Genomic DNA, 23931 nt, shown 5'->3' on the forward strand with positions numbered 1-23931 from the left:
CTTGGCATCTGACGTCTTCGGATGGTTTCTGGGCTCTCCAGCTCTTCTGGACTTCCCCTGACCCCCTCTGGACTTGGTGGAGGGGCCTAGGGGGAAGGGCTGTGAAAGATCCCTCTTGTGGCCCCCACCGGAGGTGTCCTGGCCTAGCTTGGCCTGGTCAGGCCTAGCGGGGCCTGCCTCTTCTCGGACTAGGAGTTGCATTACCATCTGCAACATGGGTCAGCTGCATTTGTCATCTTGCACTTTATATGGCCGGCTGGAGTTAGGGTTATGGCCATTGGGACTGTCCGGAAGGTGACTGGAGACCGAATGGTGTATTGGGGCCCTACTCTGCAACATCTTTTGAGGAAACATCTACTTTGAAATCTCGGTGACGCCATTTAACGGGGAGATGAATACCACCTCTATTAGGATGGATTTTAGGACTGAGCTTTCCATGAGTCACAATAACTTCTTACTATCAGACTGCATCTGCGACTTATACCAGCTTGTACCAGCTTTAGGCCAGCCACCATCTGAAGACATTTTGGAAGATGGGTATCCACTTGGACTTGGCATTACATCCTGCCACCCCAGACTTTACCTTGCTACCTCACGTCGTCTTCTCTCTCCTGTTTATGCTTTTAACTTATTTATGCGATATTCTGCCTTAGAACTCTTGCGCCTGCAGGTGCCCCGCCGCAGGAATGGCCCACAGATTATCAAGGGCCGGCCTCAATGACGGGTCCTGGGACCCACAGAGGTGGCATGAAAAAAAGAGCCTTTGGGGTTTTAGATAGGGCTTTTAAGGGGTGGGAGGGTTAGGGCGGGCTTTGGGGTAGCCCGTCGGGAGGAGCCAGTCCTTGCGCGTGCTCGTGACGGTTCTTTAATAGGTTCGGAGGTTAGGGGAGATTGCGTTCCTGTTGATGAGGGTGGCCCAATTTTCACGGTAAGTGGGAGGGGCAGATATGGCGGAAGGGGGGGATCATATCGTTCTGGGGGCGCGCCCGATGTTTGCAAGCGGTCGCGCGCCCGATCCCCGTCCTTTCCCGTTCCCGGATGGTCAAGACCCCCAGAGCCTGGGCCTTCGGCTGATGTTATGCAACGCACGGTCCGTAGTTAATAAGGCCCCCCTAATATACGACCTTATCCAGGGGGGCGCTGCGGACCTTATAGGCGTTACGGGAACCTGGGTGGGGGCGGGAGGGGGGGTGCCCCTTGTCGAGATGTGCCCACCGGGTTTCCGTGCATTTCATCAGCCGAGGGCCCAGGGTAGGGGTGGGGGGGTGGCGGTTGTGATTAGAGAGAGCCTAGAGCCGAGGGAGACCACTGTACCTCAGTGGTTTTGGCTCTGCGCATGCGCAAGATGGCATGCGCAAGATGGCATGCGCATGCGCAAGATGGCTGCCTAACCGGGAGATCGGGAGGACGACGATCCGGTGAAGTGGGGATGGCGACGCCAGGCGGCCTGCCGAGCAGCCTCGCCCCTGGCTAGGTCTATTATCATCTGAGCAGCCGTGAGAGGGTCTTGGGACCTCCTTGACTCACGGCTGCCGAGACCGAAGCCGGGGAAGAGCGAGCTGCGAACGGCGGCCATTTTACTATTCGGCCGGGCGGGAGCCGAAGAAGGAAACAGCTGGGCATGGAGGAAGGACGCCGGTACCTAGGTGGCCTGCCGAGCGGTTTCGCCCCCCAATCCGGTATGTCATCTTTCGGGCAGCCGGGGGAGAGGTCTGGGAGCCTCTCTGGGCCCCCCACTGCCCGGAACGAGGCCGAGGATGGGCGAGCTGCGGATGGCAGCCACTGGGCTACGGACGAGGCTGCGGCTTGGATTTGGCTGTTGGAAGCCGCAGCTGGGTTTTCCCCCCCGTTTCGTTGCTTTCTTGGCATCTGACGTCTTCGGATGGTTTCTGGGCTCTCCAGCTCTTCTTGACTTCCCCTGACCCCCTCTGGACTTGGTGGAGGGGCCTAGGGTGAAGGGCTGTGAAAGATCCCTCTTGTGGCCCCCACCGGAGGTGTCCTGGCCTAGCTTGGCCTGGTCAGGCCTAGCGGGGCCTGCCTCTTCTCGGACTAGGAGTTGCATTACCATCTGCAACATGGGTCAGCTGCATTTGTCATCTTGCACTTTATATGGCCGGCTGGAGTTAGGGGTTATGGCCATTGGGACTGTCCGGAAGGTGACTGGAGACCGAATGGTGTATTGGGGCCCTACTCTGCAACATCTTTTGAGGAAACATCTACTTTGAAATCTCGGTGACGCCATTTAACGGGGAGATGAATACCACCTCTATTAGGATGGATTTTAGGACTGAGCTTTCCATGAGTCACAATAACTTTTTACTATCAGATTGCATCTGCGACTTATACCAGCTTGTACCAGCTTTAAGCCAGCCACCATCTGAAGACATTTTGGAAGATGGGTATCCACTTGGACTTGGCATTACATCCTGCCACCCCAGACTTTACCTTGCTACCTCACGTCGTCTTCTCTCTCCTGTTTATGGTTTTTTCCTATTTATGCGATATTCTGCCTTAGAAATCCTGCGGCTGCAGTGCCCCGCCTCGCAGGAATGGCATTATCAAGGGCCGGCCTCAATGAGGGGTCCTGGGACCCACAGAGGTGGCATGCGAAAAAAAAGAGCCTTTGGGGGTTTTTAGATAGGGCTTTTTTAAGGGGTGGGAGGGTTAGGGCGGGCGTTGGGGGTAGCCCGTCGGGAGGGGAGCCAGTCCTTGCGCGTGCTCGTGACGGTTCTTTAATAGGTTCGGAGGTTAGGGGGGGAGATTGCGTTCCTGTTGATGAGGGTGGCCCAATTTTCACGGTAAGTGGGAGGGGCAGATATGGCGGAAGGGGGGGATCATATCGTTCTGGGGGCGCGCCCGATGTTTGCAAGCGGTCGCGCGCCCGATCCCCGTCCTTTCCCGTTCCCCGGATGGTCAAGACCCCCAGAGCCTGGGCCTTCGGCTGATGTTATGCAACGCACGGTCCGTAGTTAATAAGGCCCCCCTAATATACGACCTTATCCAGGGGGGCGCTGCGGACCTTATAGGCGTTACGGAAACCTGGTTGGGCACGGAAGGGGGTGTGCCCCTTGTCGAGATGTGCCCACCGGGTTCCCGTGCATTTCACCAGCCGAGGGCCCAGGGTAGGGGTGGGGGGGTGGCGGTTGTGATTAGAGAGAGCCTAGAGCCGAGGGAGACCACTGTACCTCAGTGGTTTTTGGCTCTGCGCATGCGCAAGATGGCATGCGCAAGATGGCATGCGCAGATGGCATGCGCAAGATGGCATGCGCAGATGGCATGCGCAGATGGCATGCGCAAGATGGCTGCCTAACCGGGAGATCGGGAGGACGACGATCCGTGAAGTGGGGATGGCGACGCCAGGCGGCCTGCCGAGCAGCCTCGCCCCTGGCTGGGTTTTTTATCATCTGAGCAGCCGTGAGAGGGGTCTTGGGACCTCCTTGGACTCACGGCTGCCGAGACCGAAGCCGGGGAAGAGCGAGCTGCGAACGGCGGCCATTTTACTATTCGGCCGGGCGGGAGCCGAAGAAGGAAACAGCTGGGCATGGAGGAAGGACGCCGGTACCTAGGTGGCCTGCCGAGCGGTTTCGCCCCCCAATCCGGTATGTCATCTTTCGGGCAGCCGGGGGAGAGGTCTGGGAGCCTCTCTGGACCCCCGACTGCCGGGAACGAGGCCGAGGGATGGGCGAGCTGCGGATGGCAGCCACTGGGCTACGGACGAGGCTGCGGCTTGGATTTGGCTGTTGGAAGCCGCAGCTGGGTTTTTCCCCCCGTTTCGTTGCTTTCTTGGCATCTGACGTCTTCGGATGGTTTCTGGGCTCTCCAGCTCTTCTTGACTTCCCCTGACCCCCTCTGGACTTGGTGGAGGGGCCTAGGGTGAAGGGCTGTGAAAGATCCCTCTTGTGGCCCCCACCGGAGGTGTCCTGGCCTAGCTTGGCCTGGTCAGGCCTAGCGGGGCCTGCCTCTTCTCGGACTAGGAGTTGCATTACCATCTGCAACATGGGTCAGCTGCATTTGTCATCTTGCACTTTATATGGCCGGCTGGAGTTAGGGGTTATGGCCATTTTTGGGACTGTCCGGGAAGGTGACTGGAGACCGAATGGTGTATTGGGGCCCTACTCTGCAACATCTTTTGAGGAAACATCTACTTTGAAATCTCGGTGACGCCACGAACGGGGGAGATGAATACCACCTCTATTAGGATGGATTTTAGGACTGAGCTTTCCATGAGTCACAATAACTTTTTACTATCAGATTGCATCTGCGACTTATACCAGCTTGTACCAGCTTTAAGCCAGCCACCATCTGAAGACATTTTGGAAGATGGGTATCCACTTGGACTTGGCATTACATCCTGCCACCCCAGACTTTACCTTGCTACCTCACGTCGTCTTCTCTCTCCTGTTTATGCTTTTAACCTATTTATGCGATATTCTGCCTTAGAACTCTTGCGCCTGCGAGGTGCCCCCGCCGCAGGAATGGCCCCGCATTATCAAGGGCCGGCCTCAATGACGGGTCCTGGGACCCACAGAGGTGGCATGCGAAAAAAGAGCCTTTGGGGTTTTAGATAGGGCTTTTTAAGGGGTGGGAGGGTTAGGCGGGCTTTGGGGTAGCCCGTCGGGAGGGGAGCCAGTCCTTGCGCGTGCTCGTGACGGTTCTTTAATAGGTTCGGAGGTTAGGGGGGGAGATTGCGTTCCTGTTGATGAGGGTGGCCCAATTTTCACGGTAAGTGGGAGGGGCAGATATGGCGGAAGGGGGGGATCATATCGTTCTGGGGGGGCGCGCGCCCGATGTTTGCAAGCGGGCGCGCCCGATCCTCGCCCTTTCCTGCCCCCGGATGGTCAAGACCCCCAGAGCCTGGGCCTGCGGCTGATGTTATGCAACGCACGGTCCGTAGTTAATAAGGCCCCCCTAATATATGACCTTATCCAGGGGGGCGCTGCGGACCTTATAGGCGTTACGGAAACCTGGCTGGGCACGGAAGGGGGTGTGCCCCTTGTGGAGATGTGCCCGCCGGGTTTCCGTGCATTCCATCAGCCGAGGGCTCAGGGTAGGGGTGGCGGGGTGGCGGTTGTGATTAGAGAGAGTCTAGAGCCGAGGGAGACCACTGTACCTCAGATTGCCGGGTGCGAATCCCTCTTTGTGAGATGGGGTCATAGGTGCCAGATGGGTTTGCTGATCACGTACCTGGCTCCTTGCTGCGTGACAGCTGCCCTGCCCGAGCTCCTGGAGGTGCTGGCCGGGTGGTAGTTGAGACCCCAGACTTTTAGTCATGGGGACTTTAACTGCCATCGTCCGCCTGCCACCGACGGCAGCTCGGGAGTTCATGGCTTCCATGACGGCCTTGGACCTGACCCAAGTAGTTGATGGCCCTACTCACATTGGGGGTGGCACTCTGGACCTGATTTTTGTCTCTGGTCAGTGGTCGAGAGATCTGGACTTAAAGGAAATAGTCACTGAACCTTTGTCATGGTCAGATCACTCTCTCCTTCGTCTGGACTTTCTGACCGCCATTCACCACCGCAGGGAGACGGAGCTGACACGCTGGTTCCGTCCCAGGCGCCTGATGGACCCGGAGGGGTTCCGGACGGAGCTTGGGCCATTTCCTGAGGGTCTGGCTCACGGCTCGGCTGAGGGACTTGTTGCGGCCTGGGAACAGGCCGCGCGGGGCCCTTAGACCGTGTCGTGCCTTTGCGCCCTCTGACCCGGCGCAGGTCCCAACCGGCTCCTTGGTTCTCCGAGGAGCTGAGAGGGATGAAGCGCCGGAGAAGACGCCTAGAGAGTTCCTGGAGGTCCAGCCGTTCAGAAGCTGATCGGACACTAGTGAAGTCCTATACTAGGGCTTACCTAGTGGCATTGAGGGAAGCGAGGCGTAGCTACGCCTCCTCCCTCATTGCATCGGCAGATAACCGCCCAGCCGCCCTGTTTCGGGTGACCCGCTCCCTCCTACACCAGGGGGAGCGGGATGACCCGTTGCAGGGACGTGCTGAGGAGTTTAACGGTTATCTATACGATAAAATCGTTCAGCTTCGGGATGGTTTGGACCAAGATTGCGGTGATACGGGTGAGACGGCTGAGGGTGGTCTTGGTGACATTTTATGGGATGAGTTTGACCCTGTCGCTCCCGAGGACATGGACAGGTTGTTGGGGAGGCTGAATGCCACCACGTGTTTACTGGACCCGTGCCCCTCCTGGTTGGTGCTGGCCACGCAGGAGGTGACACGAGGCTGGCTCCAGGCGATTACGAGCGCTTCCTTGGTGGAGGGTGTCTTTCCGGCCGCCTTGAAAGAGGCGGTGGTGAGGCCCCTCCTCAAGAAGCCTTCCCTGGACCCTGCTGTTTTAGGTAATTATCGTCCGGTCTCCAACCCGCCGGCGAAGGTTGTAGAGAGTATGGTGGCATATCAGTTTCCTTGCACCTGGATGAAACTGTCTATCTAGACCCGCTCCAGTCCGGTTTCCGGCCCGGTTACAGCACGGAGACGGCTTTGGTCGCGTTGGTGGATGATCTCTGGAGGGCCAGGGATAGGGGTTGTTCCTCTGCCCTGGTCCTATTAGACCTCTCAGCGGCTTTTGATACCATCGACCATGGTATCCTGCTGCGCCGGTTGGAGGGATTGGGAGTGGGAGGCACCGTTTATCGGTGGTTCTCCTCCTATCTCTCCGACCGGTCGCAGTCGGTGTTGACAGGGGGGCAGAGGTCGGCCCCGAGGTGCCTCACTTGTGGGGTGCCGCAGGGATCGATCCTCTCGCCTTCTGTTCAACATCTACATGAAGCCGCTGGGTGAGATCATCAGTGGGTTCGTGTGAGGTACCAGCTGTATGCGGATGACACCCAGCTGTACTTTTCCACACCGGACCACCCCAACGGTTATCAAGTGCTGTCCCGGTGTCTGGAGGCCGACGGGTCTGGATGGGGAGAAACAGGCTCAAGCTCAATCCTCCAAGACAGAGTGGCTGTGGATGCCGGCACCCCGGTACAGTCAGCTAAATCCGCGGCTGACCATCGGTGGCGAGTCACTGGCCCCGATGGAGAGGGTGCGCAACTTAGCGTCCTCCTGGATGAACGGCTGTCTCTAGAAGATCATTTGACGGCCGCCTCCAGGAGAGCGTTCTACCAGGTTCGCCTGGTGCGCCAGTTGCGCCTTTCTGGACCGGGAGGCCCTATGCACGGTCACCACGCCTCGTGACGCCTCGCCTGGATTACTGCAACGCCTCTACATGGGGCTTCCTTGAAGGGCATCCGGAGGCTACAGTTAGTCCAGAATGCGGCTGCGCTGGTGATAGATGGAGCCCTCGTGGCTCCCGTGATAACACCCATCCTGCGCAGGCTGCACTGGCTACCTGTGGCCTTCCGGTGCGCTTCAAGGTTTTGGTGACCACCTTTAAAGCGCTCCATGGCATAGGGCCGGGTTATCTACGGGACCGCCTACTGCGACCAGATACCTCTCACCGACCCGTGCGCTCTCACAGGGAGGGACTCCTCAGGGTGCCGTCAGCTAGGCAGTGTCGTCTGGCGGCGCCCAGGGGAAGGGCCTTCTCTGTGGGGGCTCCCACCCTCTGGAACGAACTCCCCCCAGGACTCCGTCAACTTCCAGATCTTCGGACCTTCCGTCGCGAGCTCAAGACTCATTTATTCATCTGTGCAGGACTGGCTTAGATTTTTAAATTTAGAGGGGTTTTAAATTGATTTTAATATTTATATTTCTATTTTTAACAATTGGTATTATTAATTATTGGCATTAGAATAAGTCTTTTAATGATTATTTTAATTTGTATATTGATGTTTTTATATGCCTGTAAACCGCCCTGAGTCCTTTGGGAGATAGGGCGGTATATAAGTTTAAATAATAAATAAATAAATAAATAGATTGCCGGGTGCGAATCCCTCTTTGTGAGATGGGGTCATAGGTGCCAGATGGGTTTGCTGATCACGTACCTGGCTCCTTGCTGCGTGACAGCTGCCCTGCCCGAGCTCCTGGAGGTGCTGGCCGGGGTGGCAGTGGAGCCCCCAGACTTTTAGTCATGGGGGACTTTAACTTGCCATCGTCCGGCTCGTCATCGACAGCAGCTCGGGAGTTCATGGCTTCCATGACGGCCTTGGACCTGACCCAAGTAGTTGATGGCCCTACTCACATTGGGGGTGGCACTCTGGACCTGATTTTTGTCTCTGGTCAGTGGTTGAGAGATCTGGACTTAAAGGAAATAGTCACTGAACCTTTGTCATGGTCAGATCACTCTCTTCTTCGCCTGGACTTTCTGACCGCCATTCACCACCGCAGGGAGACGGAGCCGACACGTTGGTTCCGTCCCAGGCGCCTGATGGACCCGGAGGGGTTCCGGACGGAGCTTGGGCCATTTCCTGAGAGTCTGGCTCACGGCTCGGTGGAGGAACTTGTTGCGGCCTGGGAGCGGGCGCGGCGGGGCCCTTAGACCGGGCCGTGCCTTTGCGGCCTCTGACCCGGCGCAGGCCCCAACCGGCTCCTTGGTTCCCCGAGGAGCTGAGAGGGATGAAGCGCCGGAGAAGACGCCTAGAGAGTTCCTGGAGGTCTAGCCGTTCAGAAGCTGATCGGACACTAGTGAAGTCCTATACTAGGACTTACCTAGTGGCATTGAGGGAAGCGAGGCGTAGCTCGCCTCCTCCCTCATTGCATCGGCAGATAACCGCCCAGCCGCCCTGTTTGGGTGACCCGCTCCCTCCTACACCAGGGGAGCGGGATGACCCGCTGCAGGGACGTGCTGAGGAGTTTAACGGTTATCTATACGATAAAATCGCTCAGCTTCGGGATGGTTTGGACCAAGATTGCGTGATACGGGTGAGACGGCTGAGGGTGGTCTTGGTGACATTTTATGGGATGAGTTTGACCCTGTTGCTCCGAGGACATGGACAGGTTGTTGGGGAGGCTGAATGCCACCACATGTTTACTGGACCCGTGCCCTCCTGGTTGGTGCTGGCCACGCAGGAGGTGACACGAGGCTGGCTCCAGGCGATTACGAGCGCTACTTTGGTGGAGGGTGTCTTCCGCCGCCTTGAAAGAGGCGGTGGTGAGGCCCTCCTCAAGAAGCCTTCCTGACCCGCTGTTTTAGGTAATTATCGTCCGGTCTCCAACCCGCCGCGCGAAGGTTGTAGAGAGTATGGTGGCATATCAGTTTCCTTGCACCTGGATGAAACTGTCTATCTAGACCTGCTCCAGTCCGGTTTCCGGCCCGGTTACAGCACGGAGACGGCTTTGGTCGCGTTGGTGGATGATCTCTGGAGGGCCAGGGATAGGGGTTGTTCCTCTGCCCTGGTCCTATTAGACCTCTCAGCGGCTTTCGATACCATCGACCATGGTATCCTGCTGCGCGGTTGGAGGATTGGGAGTGGGAGGCACCGTTTATCGGTGGTTCTCCTCCTATCTCTCCGACCGGTCGCAGTCGGTGTTGACAGGGGCAGAGGTCGGCCCCGAGGCGCCTCACTTGTGGGGTGCCGAGGGATCGATCCTCTCGCCTTCTGTTCAACATCTACATGAAGCCGCTGGGTGAGATCATCAGTGGGTTCGGTGTGAGGTACCAGCTGTACGCGGATGACACCCAGCTGTACTTTTCCACACCGACCACCCCAACGGTTATCAAGTGCTGTCCCGGTGCCTGGAGGCCGACGGGTCTGGATGGGGAGAAACAGGCTCAAGCTCAATCCTCCAAGACAGAGTGGCTGTGGATGCGGCATCCCGGTACAGTCAGCTAAATCCGGCTGACCATCGGTGGCGAGTCATTGGCCCCGATGGAGAGGGTGCGTCCTCCTGGATGAACGGCTGTCTCTAGAAGATCATTTGACGGCCGTCTCCAGGAGAGCGTTCTACCAGGTTTGCCTGGTGCGCCAGTTGCGCCCCTTTCTGGACCGGGAGGCCCTATGCACGGTCACTCACGCCTGTGACGTCTCGCCTGGATTACTGCAACGCCTCTACATGGGGCTTCCTTGAAGGGCATCCGGAGGCTGCAGTTAGTTCAGAATGCGGCTGCGGGTGATAGAGGAGCCCTCGTGGCTCCCGTGATAACACCCATCCTGCGCAGGCTGCACTGGCTACCTGTGGCCTTCGGGTGCGCTTCAAGGTTTTGGTGACCACCTTTAACGCGCCCCATGGCATAGGGCCGGGTTATCTACGGGACCGCCTACTGCGACCAGATACCTCTCACCGACCCGTGCGCTCTCACAGAGAGGGACTCCTCAGGGTGCCGTCAGCTAGGCAGTGTCGTTTGGCGACGCCCAGGAAGGGCCTTCTCTGTGGGGCTCCCACCCTCTGGAACGAACTCCCCAGGACTCCGTCAACTTCCTGACCTTGAACCTTCCGTCATGAGCTCAAGACACATTTATTCATCTGTGCAGGACTGGCTTAGATTTTAAATTTAGAGGGTTTTAAATTGATTTTAATATTTATATTTATATTTATATTTCTATTTTAATAATTGGGCTAGAATAAGTTTTTTAAGGATTATTTTAATTTGTATATTGATATTGATGTTTTATATGCCTGTGAACCGCCCTGAGTCCTTTGGGAGATAGGGCGGTATATAAATTCGAATAATAAATAAATAAATAAATAAATAAATAAGTAACTTTGGCAAGATAGCAGAAAGACACTAGGTACCACCAGTGAGAATGGGAGAGGCCCTGTGGGGGATGAAAATAAATGGGGGAAGATCATAGCAGTGGTAGCAAAAAGAGATATGATGGGCAGCAGAGGATTACAGTAGGAGAATCAGAAATTTAGATCCAATCTTTTCTTCTATCCCCTCAGCCTCAGTCCAAGGAAATCCAATGCTGGATTTCTAAAGGCCTAGAATTGGATTGCTAGAATCTGATTCTACCTCTAGATTCTGAATGCTAGAATCCTCTTACTCCTCCTCTAAGTGTAGAGGTAGCATCGGACTTGCCATGGCCATACAAGTTGGAAATGTTTCTCTAAGAACTGTCCAGTGAGATTTCAGGAACTTCATCAGCTTCAATACTAAGGATGGGCAGGATATTCTGTGACTATTTTTTTTTCTGTGGCTAGATATGAATTCCTATATGTGAACTTGGGTGCTAATACATCATGCCTTTTTTATTGTTATTGTTATTTTATTGTTATACGTAATATGAGCATGTATAGAGTACAGTATCTCTAGCTCATTTTCCTTGATGTAAGTCATCATTGATGAATTAATTTATTTGTATTTATTAAACAAATATAAATAGCTGCTCATCTACCAAATGGAATTCTGGGTTGCCAACAAGAATAAAAAAAGAATGCAATTATCAAAAACTATTACAATGAAAAAGACTATATATCAAGTAAAATAGACAGTGATAGATGTGAATATAGATTTTATACAAGTGATAAATATTTGAAAAGGCAATCAGAAATTTTGAGAAGATCGTATCAATCAGTTATAAACACTAACATTATAAAACATTGTTGTTGTAATGAAATTTAATATATACAAATTTAAAAGGGGGAGGGGGAATAAATTGCTGTGTATGGCATTTATGCCAGCTCTCTACACTGACTTTTTACACTTTTTACACTAACTTTTTACACTCTACACTGAATCTAGTTTGGTGGAAATCATAGCAAAAAATATCTTTTGTTTTCTTCTCCCTAATCCAAGTTGTGTAGGGACATATATTAGCAGTCTCTTTATTACAACTTCACTTCATATTGAGAACATGATTTTGAATTAAATTTGATACCAAGACTGAGCTACAAACAGTCCTCTATAAGAAAAAAAGGGTATTTTCAAAATTGAATTTCATCTCTCCCAAGCTACCAGACCAGGCCTGTAAAAGTCTAGATAACTAGATGGGAGTTCAGATTTCTGTCTCTTCCTGCTATTATCCAGAGTACATTTTTTTTATCCACTTCTAGTAGTACTACAAATCTCATTTCTGGACTCTTTTTCTTTTCCTTCTATAGTTTTGTTCCTTAGTGCTCTCTTTCTTGCTCCAGTTCTTCCTTTTTAGAACACTCCGCCAGTAATTGCTTTTCATACATTTTTAAATCGTGGGTAGAAGAATTCCCACCCACAAGTACAAATTGTGCTTCTAAACAAACAGAAAGCCTACTTTAAAAGGGAAGTGCAGTCAAAGGTCTTTTCGTGGATGGTCTCATTCTTTCCCTCTGGATTTAACAGAATGCTAACTATAAAAATATAGTTCTATACCCTTTTGACTTAAAGCTGCCTTCTTTCCCTATCATGGGTCATGGGTTTATTTTGTACTACCTAGTGACAGGCTTTTTTTTTTTTTTGTACTCAAATAGTTTTCCTATTAAATAAACTAGGAACTCCAATGACTATTTGCCCATCTCCAGATTAGACTGAGTCCAAAGTAATTAACTCCTGGAAGACCCTATCAACTTTAACAAAGCCATGACTAAAAGCTGCCTCTACCAGAAAAATAAAATTTTATAAAAGATGCAAGAAGCAAGACCTATTCCACACTTTAGTATTATTCTCTGTTATTCGTAACAGTATCTGCTGCGCTGAGCAAATTTTATTATATTTGCAAAGTATGTCAACTGGATGGTCTCTCACAGAATTGATGTACATGATAGTTTCCACAACTCTGTTTCCCAGTCCCCAGATCATTGATTTGAGAACAGATGCTAATATTGGCGAAACAGCTTCTTGTAATGCAGGCTATCTTCTCTGCCACAAAGATTAGACTTGAAGGATGCAATTGCTCCATTTTTAAAGCTTTCCAGAGTAGTGAAATGAATGTTAAAAGTAACAATTATTATGAATTTTGAAATTGATATTAAACTTGCCAGAAATTTGGAGTGGTTAAATAGTTGCAAAATGTTGGTTTGTTATCTCTACTTGAGGCCTCGTAACACTTTATTTCAGTATTTGATAACTTGACACCTATTAAATTGGACATTTTGCAACAGGATTTAATCTTTGATAGCTGATGCAAACCAATAAATTACAATGTGCCTTTCCAACTTTATAACTATAAGGAACACTTTTCACATTGATTTTTTTTTTTGGCCAAGTGAACTGCCTCTGGCTAGATGACTCTATTGGACACCTGCGTGCTTCAAGATGGATGAGGCTAAAAATTGATGCTTAATACAGATTAGATTATAATAATTGGATAAAGAAACTATGCTAATCTAGATAGTTTGACACCCTTTGAAGGATTCAGTTCCTGATTTCAGGATGCTTGTGTATTGCACACTTTTTGAAAAAGCTGTGATCGTCAGAAGTAATGCTTGACATCTTTGATCAGAAAATCACTTCCAAATTTATTAGAGGCCATACATTTGATTCTTTCAACTCGTCTTATTCATTCAGTTTGGATATGTATGTATTCTTCAGTCTAAAATGTTTTATGGAAATCACAAAGATCTGATTTTGTGAATGCCAATTAGAAAAACTTGAATAAAAAATAAAAAGATCAAAATTTAAAAGCGCTATTTAGTAACAATTAGGAAATACTTCCAAGAAATATCAAAAGGAATCGATGTAACAGCAATAGTAGACTGCTGTTCCAGAAACACTGCTGCTGTAAGAGTGTGCAAATGGTATTGCAGTTCCCCTCTTGCTTATGGGAAAAATATGAATTATTGCTCAGATTCACTGGATATTCAGGTCTATAAACATTTCTAACTCACCTGCTCTGAATTCAGGCGCTTATGCATTGGCAGTGTTGAGAGCACATAATGCTTACTTGTTGTTCTGTCATAATGTGAAAAAGAGTTGCAATATAATATTGGAGAAAGACAAGGAAAGAAAACAGATTATTTCTAAGACTTCCCCCTCTGTGGGAAGTTGGCTGCATCTATTCGCAACAAGAGGAACCAAAGAACTAAAGAAAACATGTAAATATATATCCCCAGTTCTTCTACCAGTCCCACCCACTCTGGCAGGAGGTCCCAGCTGCCACTGGCCAAGGAATGTCAGCTGGCAGGGGCCAGGAGGAGGCCCTTTTGTGCCATACCGCCTGTCCTTGGAAGATAATAATTTATTAAATTCATATCACAACAAATTCCCAAAATAATTCCTCCTGAGATTAGCCCTGACTGTGCTGACCTTTTGCAACGCCCAAAATTAATTTTATGTCTGGCCCTGGTTGTATAGTAAGCCGATCTCTTGACTTTGTGGGATAGTCATTTTGTAATGCTTGACTGCTATGTATTTTTCTTTTTTATATTATGTAGTTTGTTTTATCTATTTTATGGTAAGCCTTCTAGAGTCGCATATGTGAGATGGGTGACTATATAAATCAAATAAAATAAAAGACATCTCCTCGATCCCATAGTGCATTGTTCATGAAAATGCCCTATGTTTCTCAGCCTTGGAGCTTAATGAACCAGACAAGCTATTTGTGTTGATCCCTAATGAGTGATAAGAAATGAAATCATAACTCCATGGTTGTAATTTATTTTGATACAGGATATGGAGGAACAAAAAGAATAATTTTATTGAACTTTCTAAATATCAGTTAAAAGCAATATTATTTCTAACTTCTTCCTAAGTAATGGGTGAGACTGATAATCACAAAGACTGGTTCCATTCACCTCGAGTTAAAATTTCACAAACATCCTATTTCTTCAAACTCAGCAACTGCTTGCCGGTATACTCCTTTTTGTTTGCCTTGTTTGTCACATAAAAAAGTCAAGTATTATTTGATTTACAAATTCTAGTTGCAAATACTGCACGATTTTACAAGTCTAACACTGTAACAGCAATGGTGACAAGTGCAATCTGACAACATTTCTTGTTATGCAGAACCATGAATTAATTTAAACGGAGCATCATTTAAAATCAGCCCACCAACCGACAAGCGTACAATACCCAAGATTTAGTTTTATAGTTCAATGATCGCTGCATAATTTTATCCAGATGAAATAAAATTTTCGATTGAAGAGAGCCACTCAACAGAACAATAAGTATGAATAATAAATTTATCATTCATATGTATCATTCATACTTATTGTTTTCCTAAGAATGAAATGTGGGACTTTACTGTTATGGAGGAGTTCTCATCAGTTGGAATTGATCTTAAAGAGTTCAGATTACTATATAAATGTGCACACATAATACATAAATATCAAATAACGTCTCTCTAAAGTGTTTAACAATGTGATACTGCTGTTGTTATTAGGTACCAAAGCTTCAGTTACATATAACAATAAGCAGAGATATTTTAAATACTTGTTTATTGAATAAGCCATAATGACATAGTTCATAACGTTATTGGTAAACTATAATGGATAAATTCATATGTCACATTAAGCCAGAAACCAACAATTTAATAATTTTACACAGTAAGTGAATCCTGCCAAGAAATGGAAATTGGATGCCTTTTAAATCTCACACGTACAATAAAATGTGTGTATCCACCAAAACATAGACATTGGCCCTTTCTGCATAAATATGTATTTTGGCTTCCACTAGACAACTACACTAGGATTTGGCTTGGAAGGAAGCCAAAGTACATGAAGTCATTATAAAATCCTTCTCATTATAAATGTCCCTTTTCTGGGTTCAGATAATTTATGGAACATTTTCACAGAGGTGACTTCAGATGTGGCATTATTTAGACTGGCCTAGACCTGTCTCCATTTTTAGGTTGGTGCACATATACAGTGTTAACAATGTATTGGCTTTGGTTCAGTATAAATGTATACTAACTTCTATTTTTAATATTAATTAAATACATGTAAAACTGATATGATATAACGCAAAGAACCAGTTACAGCATCATCTTTATTTCCCAAGTGCTTTTGGATTCTATATAAATTCTTCTAACATAGAAATGCTAAGTGGTTGCAGCAAAGTGATTCCAGCCCATTAATAAAGATTAGGAGAAGTATGCAAAGGGTTCTAAAGGGGATTTGGGGAAGAAAAATCTCGACAGTTACCTTTTGGGAAGGGTGTTTTATGTTTGACCAAAGCCATTGAGTAGTAAATTCCTACAAGGGCCCAAAATGCTTTCAGGTGTACTAGAAAACATAACAGTGTTTCCCTAGGCTTTGAAGTACCCACATTCTCGTTATTTTAACTGCAAAACAGAATTCTAAAAAAAAAAATCACAATCATCAAATAATAAGAGTAAGATCAACTTTCTGAATAGGAGAAAATGGTTTTAATGTGTTCAAGCTATTAAATCCATATTTCCTGAGATTTCTGAACTGCATTTGCACTTTGGGTGAAAGATAATTTATACATCTATATTTCACATTTGAATTTGTAGTCACATGTATATACCCTAAACTATTGACTATAATGTAAATAATGATATGTACAAGGATAGGATAGCTACATGCTGTTACATTATACAGCAGATAGTATTTAGAGATATATAATTTTATTGCTTCATCTAATCTAACCTTTCAACTCATAACCTCTTATCAAAACTTAGAAAAGGATAGAATTTACAATTTTCTGATAAATTACAGGAAAAAATGGAAATAATGCATAAACAATTGTGTCTGTGTGCTTTGGACCAATATATTTTTTCAGAGATGTAGCAGTGAGGCTCAATTTATCATTTATTATCCAACACTTTAAAAGTAGTATATCTGTACATATGTCTGCATGCATGCATATGTATGTAGGTGTTTGTATAGATACAGGTAGTTCTCTACTTACAACAGTTTGTTTTTTGACCATTCAAGGTTACAACGGCACTGAAAAAAAGTGAGTTATGATCATTTTTCACACTTATGACCATTGCAACATCCCCATTGTCATGTGATTTACATTTGGATGGTTGACAACTCACTTGGCTGCAATGTCCCAGGATCATGTGAACATTTTACCACCTTCTGACAAGCAAAGTCAATGGGGAAACCAGATTCACTTAACAACTGGGTTACTAATTTCACAACTGCAGTGGTTCATTTAAATGGAACAAGAAAAGTCATAAAATGGAGCAAAACTCCATTTTACAATTTTTTCACTTAACAACATAAAATCTTGGGCTCAATTGTGGTCATAAATTGAGGACCATATTTGCTTTTAGAAATTGTTTCTGTGTACACCTACACACACCTATACACACTAACTTCTGAAAGCAAATCTTAGCAAAAGCTTCTAGTATAAGTAGCAGGCTGAACAAGAAAAGTTTAAGAAGTTATGTGGTTTTTCATGTACACTGAAAACTAAAGAGATAGGAGTACACATTTACCATGAGCAATGCCTTGCCTTTGAAACAAAACAATTTTGGGATGCTCCCACTTAAAATCTTCAAAATTGCCATGCTAGTCATCATCTATAATGGGGTGTTGATTGGGGACTTTTTTAATATAAAGTTCTTTCTGTACAACAATGTAATAGCACCTGCTACCTATTGTGCAGGGGATTAAGAAGAATAGATTTGATTATAGTTTCCTCGCCCAGCATTCACTATTCATGTAAAAGGGAAACCTGACATTCATTACAGTCAATCAGCTGCTAAGGCCTCCAGAACATTATTACTGACATAGACAAGTGAATATATGGGATTCATGGAATGTCAAAGCGCGCTGGTGTTTTTATATTTTTGCAGCAGGAAACAAAATGAAATATTTTCTCAGCACGGGCTTCCTGAGAAACTGCAGCTAAGATTTAACATATCATTAGTTGTTCTCCACAGTGTGAAGCAGCAGTCTGAAAGTAGAGAGTGATACTACTTCCTTGCTTAGTTCATGCAAACTGTTCTCAATGGACGATTTTTAGAATCTGCTAATTGGCTTCAATTTTGTTGACTGCTGAAAGAAAAGCCCCCATTTCATTCCATCAGTCCTTCCACTTACATGAAGTCTAAGAGTGACTGCTTATCACCCTGGAGTTCTTGCCATAAAGTGTTTGAAAGCAGGCGAGGGCTCTCCTTCCCCTACTGTAACCAACAACGTCATGTAGGACATGTAGAACTTCAGGACTATTCCTATGTTAAGAGGGGTCACACCACATGGGAACACAGCTAGGCTGTTGCAGTTTATTTCCCAGGCAAGCATTATGGCTCCTATTTGGATAAGGACAAGAGACAAACATGCCTTGCTTGCACAACATTTGGACTTCTTTAAAGACATGGAGCAAGGAAAGGTAACTTGGCCACCTTAGAAAAATGTAAGGAAAGGGGTAAAAATCCACAGATCCTGACTCACCCCTTTTGGAGACCAAAGCAAAGTATCTATTTAGAAACTTAAAAACCAACAAAAAATAATAACCCAGACTTCAGGAAAGCCCAACATTATTTTCAGCTTTAAAACTGCATCTCCAAGAACACTGCTAAATAAAGACTTTAAGGAAAATTACTGATGATACAGCTGAAAGAGAATCACTACCCCCCCCAGGTCAAATATTCATAATGAATAAGTATTAATAAAGTAATCTAGTCACCAGCCATTTCAAGCTGTTTCCTCCTTCCCCATAGGACCACCTGTTGTAAAATGGTGGAAGCAGAAAACTGCAAACTCAAAAATCCTCCACTATTTCAGGTTAAATCAGAATGGTAGCCTGCATGCAGAAAAATAAACAGCATTTATTTTTTACCTTGGTCTTTAGTATCAACAATTAGTAAAATTATGCAAAGTATTATGTATATATCAAGTGAATTTATTTCAGTAAAGCTCAGCTAAATTCTAAAGTACTCCTATCACCTCAACAGGTTTAACATGTGGATTGAGATACTCTTAAGTATTACTTAGCAATTGCCTTCACACTAGTATCTATGAAAAAAAAACATGGGCAGCAAACATGGATACCTATAAGCCATTTAAATCTTGGTGACTTCAGTGGGATATAGGAAGTTGTGGGAAGGATGGCAGCCAAAAATCTAAAAAAGGACTTCTGACTGGGGAAATGTTGACCTTTTTAGTCATTGTACTTCCATCACACTACACTTCTTTATTCCATCAATCCACAATGAATGTGGATCTACAAACTGGTTCTCCCATCGCTGCCATTGGAAGATCAGTGGAACTGATCTTCTCCCACAAAAAGAAACCTTACTTTTTAAAAAGCTACCCACAACTCTACGGCCTCGTCCATGGAACATTTGCATTTTTATGCTGTTTCTAGAGCCAATTTGAGAGAACTGAACACATAAAGTTGATTTAGAAAACAAAACAAAATTAAACCTACTGCCATCTTGTACAACTTGTTTTCTTTCATCTTACCCCTTAGTGAGCCTCCCAACTTTGGATTCCCCAATTCTCTTCAACTCTGGTGTTAATACCAGTAAGGAAATGGGTTTAAAAAAAGCCACCCTCTCCTAAACAGTCCACACTTAACAGAATATTAGCATGCTATATACAAATCTTGCCAATTTCTGGATTTGAAAAAGGATTGGGGTGTGAGAGAGCGAGCTTAAAATGCTGCTTGCTTGACTGCTCTCTCACTTCCACTGCTCCGCAAATCTATCACTCCTTTTCTCTCCCTCCCTCTCCAAAAAAGGCAAACATTTGACATCCACGGCAGCATTTCTTACACATCTTTTTCAGAAGTAATGTCTCCCCCCCTCTTTTTTTTTTTTAAAGTGATCCTCAAAGGCAGCTGGTAAATGCTTTTTTTTTTCCTGTGTTGATGCTACCCCTCAGGAACCACACACACAGCATGGGACCCAGAGTAAACAGGTTTCTTCTGCAACTGCTCTGCCCAGCTGGCTACCTCTCTAGTTCTCCGCCTTACACATGCTTGTATGCTGGCTTTACAACATTTTAGGCACACCTTCCCTCTTCCGAACAACCACAACGAAGACCCCAAGGAAACTACCCCCTTTCTTCCTTCTGCAGCTCCTAACACAGAAACAGGCATACACAGAAAGAGAGAGACGCATGCTAGCTTTCATCGTTTGCTGCAAATTTCCTCCAAACGATCGGCGTTCGCTGTGTTAGTTGCAAGTGGCACATGCTTCGGTCTTTTTTTTTTTTTTAATCCCCTCGGTTTCTAAAGCAAAAGGGGTAACATTGAATCCTCACTAATAACACCTGGGGGAAAGGAGGAGGGGGAACGGTCCTTACCTCTCGAGGGTCTTCTTTGTTTGGTTTGCAGAGAAGAGAACGTGCCCATTACAGCACCCATTGCAACTGCTACTTGGGTGAGGGGCTATATTTTTTTGTTCCTCCCCTTCAGTGAGCAAGACAAAAAAAATCAGTTTGGAATATCTACTAGAAAGAGGAGGAGGAGGAGAAGGAGTGGTGGTGGTGGCAAAAGCAAAGCACTGCAGCTCAGCGTTCAGCAGGCATTAAGCTTTTAGATTTTTTTCCCCCTTCAGTCAACACACATGCACTGACTCACAGCCGGCTGCACTCTTATTATTCAAAACAGCTCGCCATCAAAATTTAAATGCTAGGTAGATTCCCTCAGACCAGTGCTGGCAGCAGATGCATCAAAATATTTACTGGAGCAGAGCTACACAAACACACAGGCTAATTCTTCCTCTCGTTCCTTTATGGCTGCAACCAGAAGCTTGTAGATCTATAGAGAAAGCATCAATAAATCTTTTTGCATTCTAGATTAAACTACCTCTTGGGATGGCGAGGCGAAGGTCTCCAGGGGATGCTTGAGCAATAATCAGTGAGTGAATGACTGAATGACAACTTACTGAATGAAAAATAAGAGAGAAGCAGATGTCAAAGTTGTGGTTCTGCATAAACCTCCTTCCTGGTAATTAAACAGTCTCATACAGGGCAGGGGTGGAGTGTGAGCAAGAAATAATTCTGTCTTAAAATCTTCTAAGGCCAGGACATAAGGCAACAACTTGTTTCAATCAGAATACAAAAATTAATAAACCTTATTATGGCTGTAGTCCATCCAATTCAGTTCTTTTGTGTACCGGAGATATCTCCACCGCAAATGCATTTGGCAGATAATTCAAGGTGTGCAAAAGTGGATGCAAATTATATAGAATGGAAATTCAGTAGTATAAAATGGACAAATTCCATGAAAGATTATCCTTATTTTGAAATCCATTCTTTTTATTATTCACAACTGAAATGCAACCTCCATCTTTCCTGTCAGTCATACACCATCATTCTTCATCTGGATTATGTCCATGAGTTTAAAGGAAAGTAGATTACACTGGCAGAGTCAACTGCTGCCTAACATTGCATATGTTGATCATTTGACAATAAGAATAAAAATTGGAGACATGCCAGGAAAAATTCAGGGTCCAAGTAGTAGAGTTAGAATAATCATTCACGCTTTGATTATGCAACATAATTATTGCATTTTATCTTGAGGAAAAGGCCTATGCTTGGATACAAAGATTCTCTGAATTACCAGAATTTAAGAAAGCAGATTTTAGATCTGAACTCTGATGCCCAAGAAGAGAGAGAGCTAAAGAGTTCACAACAAGGAAAAAAAAAGGTTTTTGGCTAAAGCACCTGGCTTAATTTCTCGTTCTTCTGCATCTGCTGCTTTTTATAACACTTGGCTCAATAATGAGGTGTGGGAAATTCAAAAACTGGCCCACTGTTTTATGTCATCTTGATTGGCTCTAATAATGGTACTATTATGGGTTTTTTTCCTCTCATGGCCCAAAATGGCTATAATTATTATTAAAAAAAACCAGTTCAGCATAGTTAATATTCCATCCTTTCAGGGTGACGCTTCCTACTACTAAAAGATAGGCCAAATTAATGCTTAAACACAGAATTTATGACTAAGATGTGACCACCCACCCTCAAATTATATTTGGGTTTTACATGGTTTTAGGATTTCCTGATGCTCTTTATTTTAGGTTTACATAATGTGTCTAAAATAATGAAACATGCCTAAAATTATCATATATCTAAAATTCAATAGAATTGAAGAAGCACAATAGTATACAAGGCAGAGCAAATGGAAATCCATTTGAAAAATGCACAAATCCATAAGGTGTGAGTAAAATCCATGATTAAATTGTGGGGGAGATGATGGCCCATAAATGTTGATTTTGTTCATTTACATTAGGGCTGTCAAACTTGCGGCCCATTGGCAGGATATGTGCTGGCCACACCCATGTCCAGTTTAGCAAAGGGGGAAAAAGTCCCAAAATGTCACGTGATGATATGAGTTTGACACCCCTGAACTACATGAACCAAAAGAAGTGTATTTTTAAAAAGGTAAAAAGTTAACCAATCTACTAGCAAGCAATACTACAATATTGTGCTCATGCAAGCTATAAATTTGGGCTCCAGAATCTAATGTGATATTTCTCTAGATGCCAAATGTTAGGCTAGGCAAACCACTGGTGAGGATCATATTCTGTAAATTGGGATTCTTGTTTAGAATTCTGGGAGTTGAAAATCTATCCATTTGGAGGAAACCTAATTTGGGAAAGACTTATATAAAAGTAGATGGTCAAGGCATGATTTCTTATGATTTAAAGTGTTATAGAAACATTAAGGATAAAACGTCTAACCTCTGCATGGCATGATGACAGAAACCAAACTAAGATCTGTAATTCAACAACAGACGAGGAAATATCCTCTGACAGATAAACAGGGATTAACACCAGACAAACAATCAGAAAACAATACTGTAATAAAGGCACTACCAAGGAGAAATCACATTCCCACCAACACAGGCAGGGCAAGTTACAGGGACCAAATCCAACACTAATTAGCAATGATGATGTGACCTAATTATATAATGAAACATCTACAAGCAAACTAAGCTCAGAAAGCACAAAGGACTCCATAATTCAGCTACATATATTCTCTTCTATTGTTCTTTGAAATGTCTGTAGCTGTTTCACCTAATTTGCCAGAAGCAATGTAGTAACAAATATATGTGGACAAAGCCCAATAAATAACAGTAATATTTATCCTTAATATTATTCACTTGTAGAATCTTAATGTTCTCTAACATCTCTAACATCTCTAATGTTCTCTAAAATTGCTAGAATAGCAATTCACCTACGTGGAACAATACATATTTCTCTCAAATATCTACTTTTTTTTTTCAAACTTCAGAGGCAACTGGCAATGCTAATTATAGTACATACAACATGGATTTCACTATCTAAAATAGGATGAAAGTTTAATCTGCGATTAGTAAAGAAGGCTTGAAAGCCAAGTAAATGTTTCCAAAAACGCCAGCAGCTGAACTGCAATAGATTTTTCTCTCCTATTTCTAATGCCTTTCCTAAGGGGGAAAAAAAAGGAGGAGCTTCCAATTCTCTGCCACATGCTCAGGAAGATTGTATTTCAGCCTCCTTTGGGGCAAGGTAGTTTCTAATTCAATAAAGCTCCTTCAACTTCCATTGAAGGAGTTCCTTTTCCCTATCTTTTCTAGCAAATTAATTGAAACTTGAGAAATGCAGAGCCGTAGACTACTAGAGACAATCCTAGCTACTTCATAAAAGTGCATGATGTGCACCCATTCCATATCCCACCAAAGAGAATTTTATCAAGTTTTTCTTCTAAGAAAAAGAAAAGAAATAAGTAAACACAAATTGTTCTCTGTTAAGCTGCCCAAAATAACCAAAAAGAAATAGGGGTAAAAGAAATGTTAGCATAGCACTAAAGAGAGTAGAAGGGAGTAACCAAAGATCACAACCACCAAAGGAATAGAGTGAGTAAGTAAGCTGTCTCTGGATAAGTCATATACATATCAAAATTTACCTCACAAGAAATCAATAACCTGTCTTTTCTTCTGCATAAGCAGCTAATGTTAATGTTAAGAGAGAACTATCTCTTCTGAGAATGGGCTGGGGTGTAAAAAGCACAGCTCTGAATAATAATCTTGGCCCTTAAAAGTCAGTGATTAATTATTCTTATGATTCCCAGGTCACGTATCGGGTCTGGATGGGGACAACAGGCTCCGATTCAACCCATCCAAAACGGAGTGGCTGTGGATGCCAGTGTCCTGGCACAGTCAGCTTACTCCATCGCTGACTGTGGGGGGCGAATCGTTAGCCCCCAGGGAATCGGTGCGCAATTTAGGCGTTCTCCTGGATGCACGGCTGTCTTTAGATCACTTGACAGCCGTCGCCAGGGG

General features: G+C 45.6%; 1 protein-coding gene across 1 annotated transcript in view; it reads right to left on the bottom strand.

Moving 5' to 3' along the window:
- KCNIP1 (potassium voltage-gated channel interacting protein 1) overlaps window positions 1-20170 on the bottom strand; it is a 428926-nt gene extending 408756 nt beyond the window's left edge. Inside the window, exon 1 of the mRNA XM_058167874.1 lies at window positions 19968-20170. Within this exon, the coding sequence (XP_058023857.1) occupies window positions 19968-20028 (61 nt within the window). The 5' untranslated portion in view covers window positions 20029-20170. The remainder of the gene's footprint in view (window positions 1-19967) is intronic.
- Window positions 20171-23931: the final 3761 nt, after the last annotated feature.

This window comes from Ahaetulla prasina, chromosome 2, assembly GCF_028640845.1.
Source record: "Ahaetulla prasina isolate Xishuangbanna chromosome 2, ASM2864084v1, whole genome shotgun sequence".
Classification (NCBI taxonomy): domain Eukaryota; kingdom Metazoa; phylum Chordata; class Lepidosauria; order Squamata; family Colubridae; genus Ahaetulla; species Ahaetulla prasina.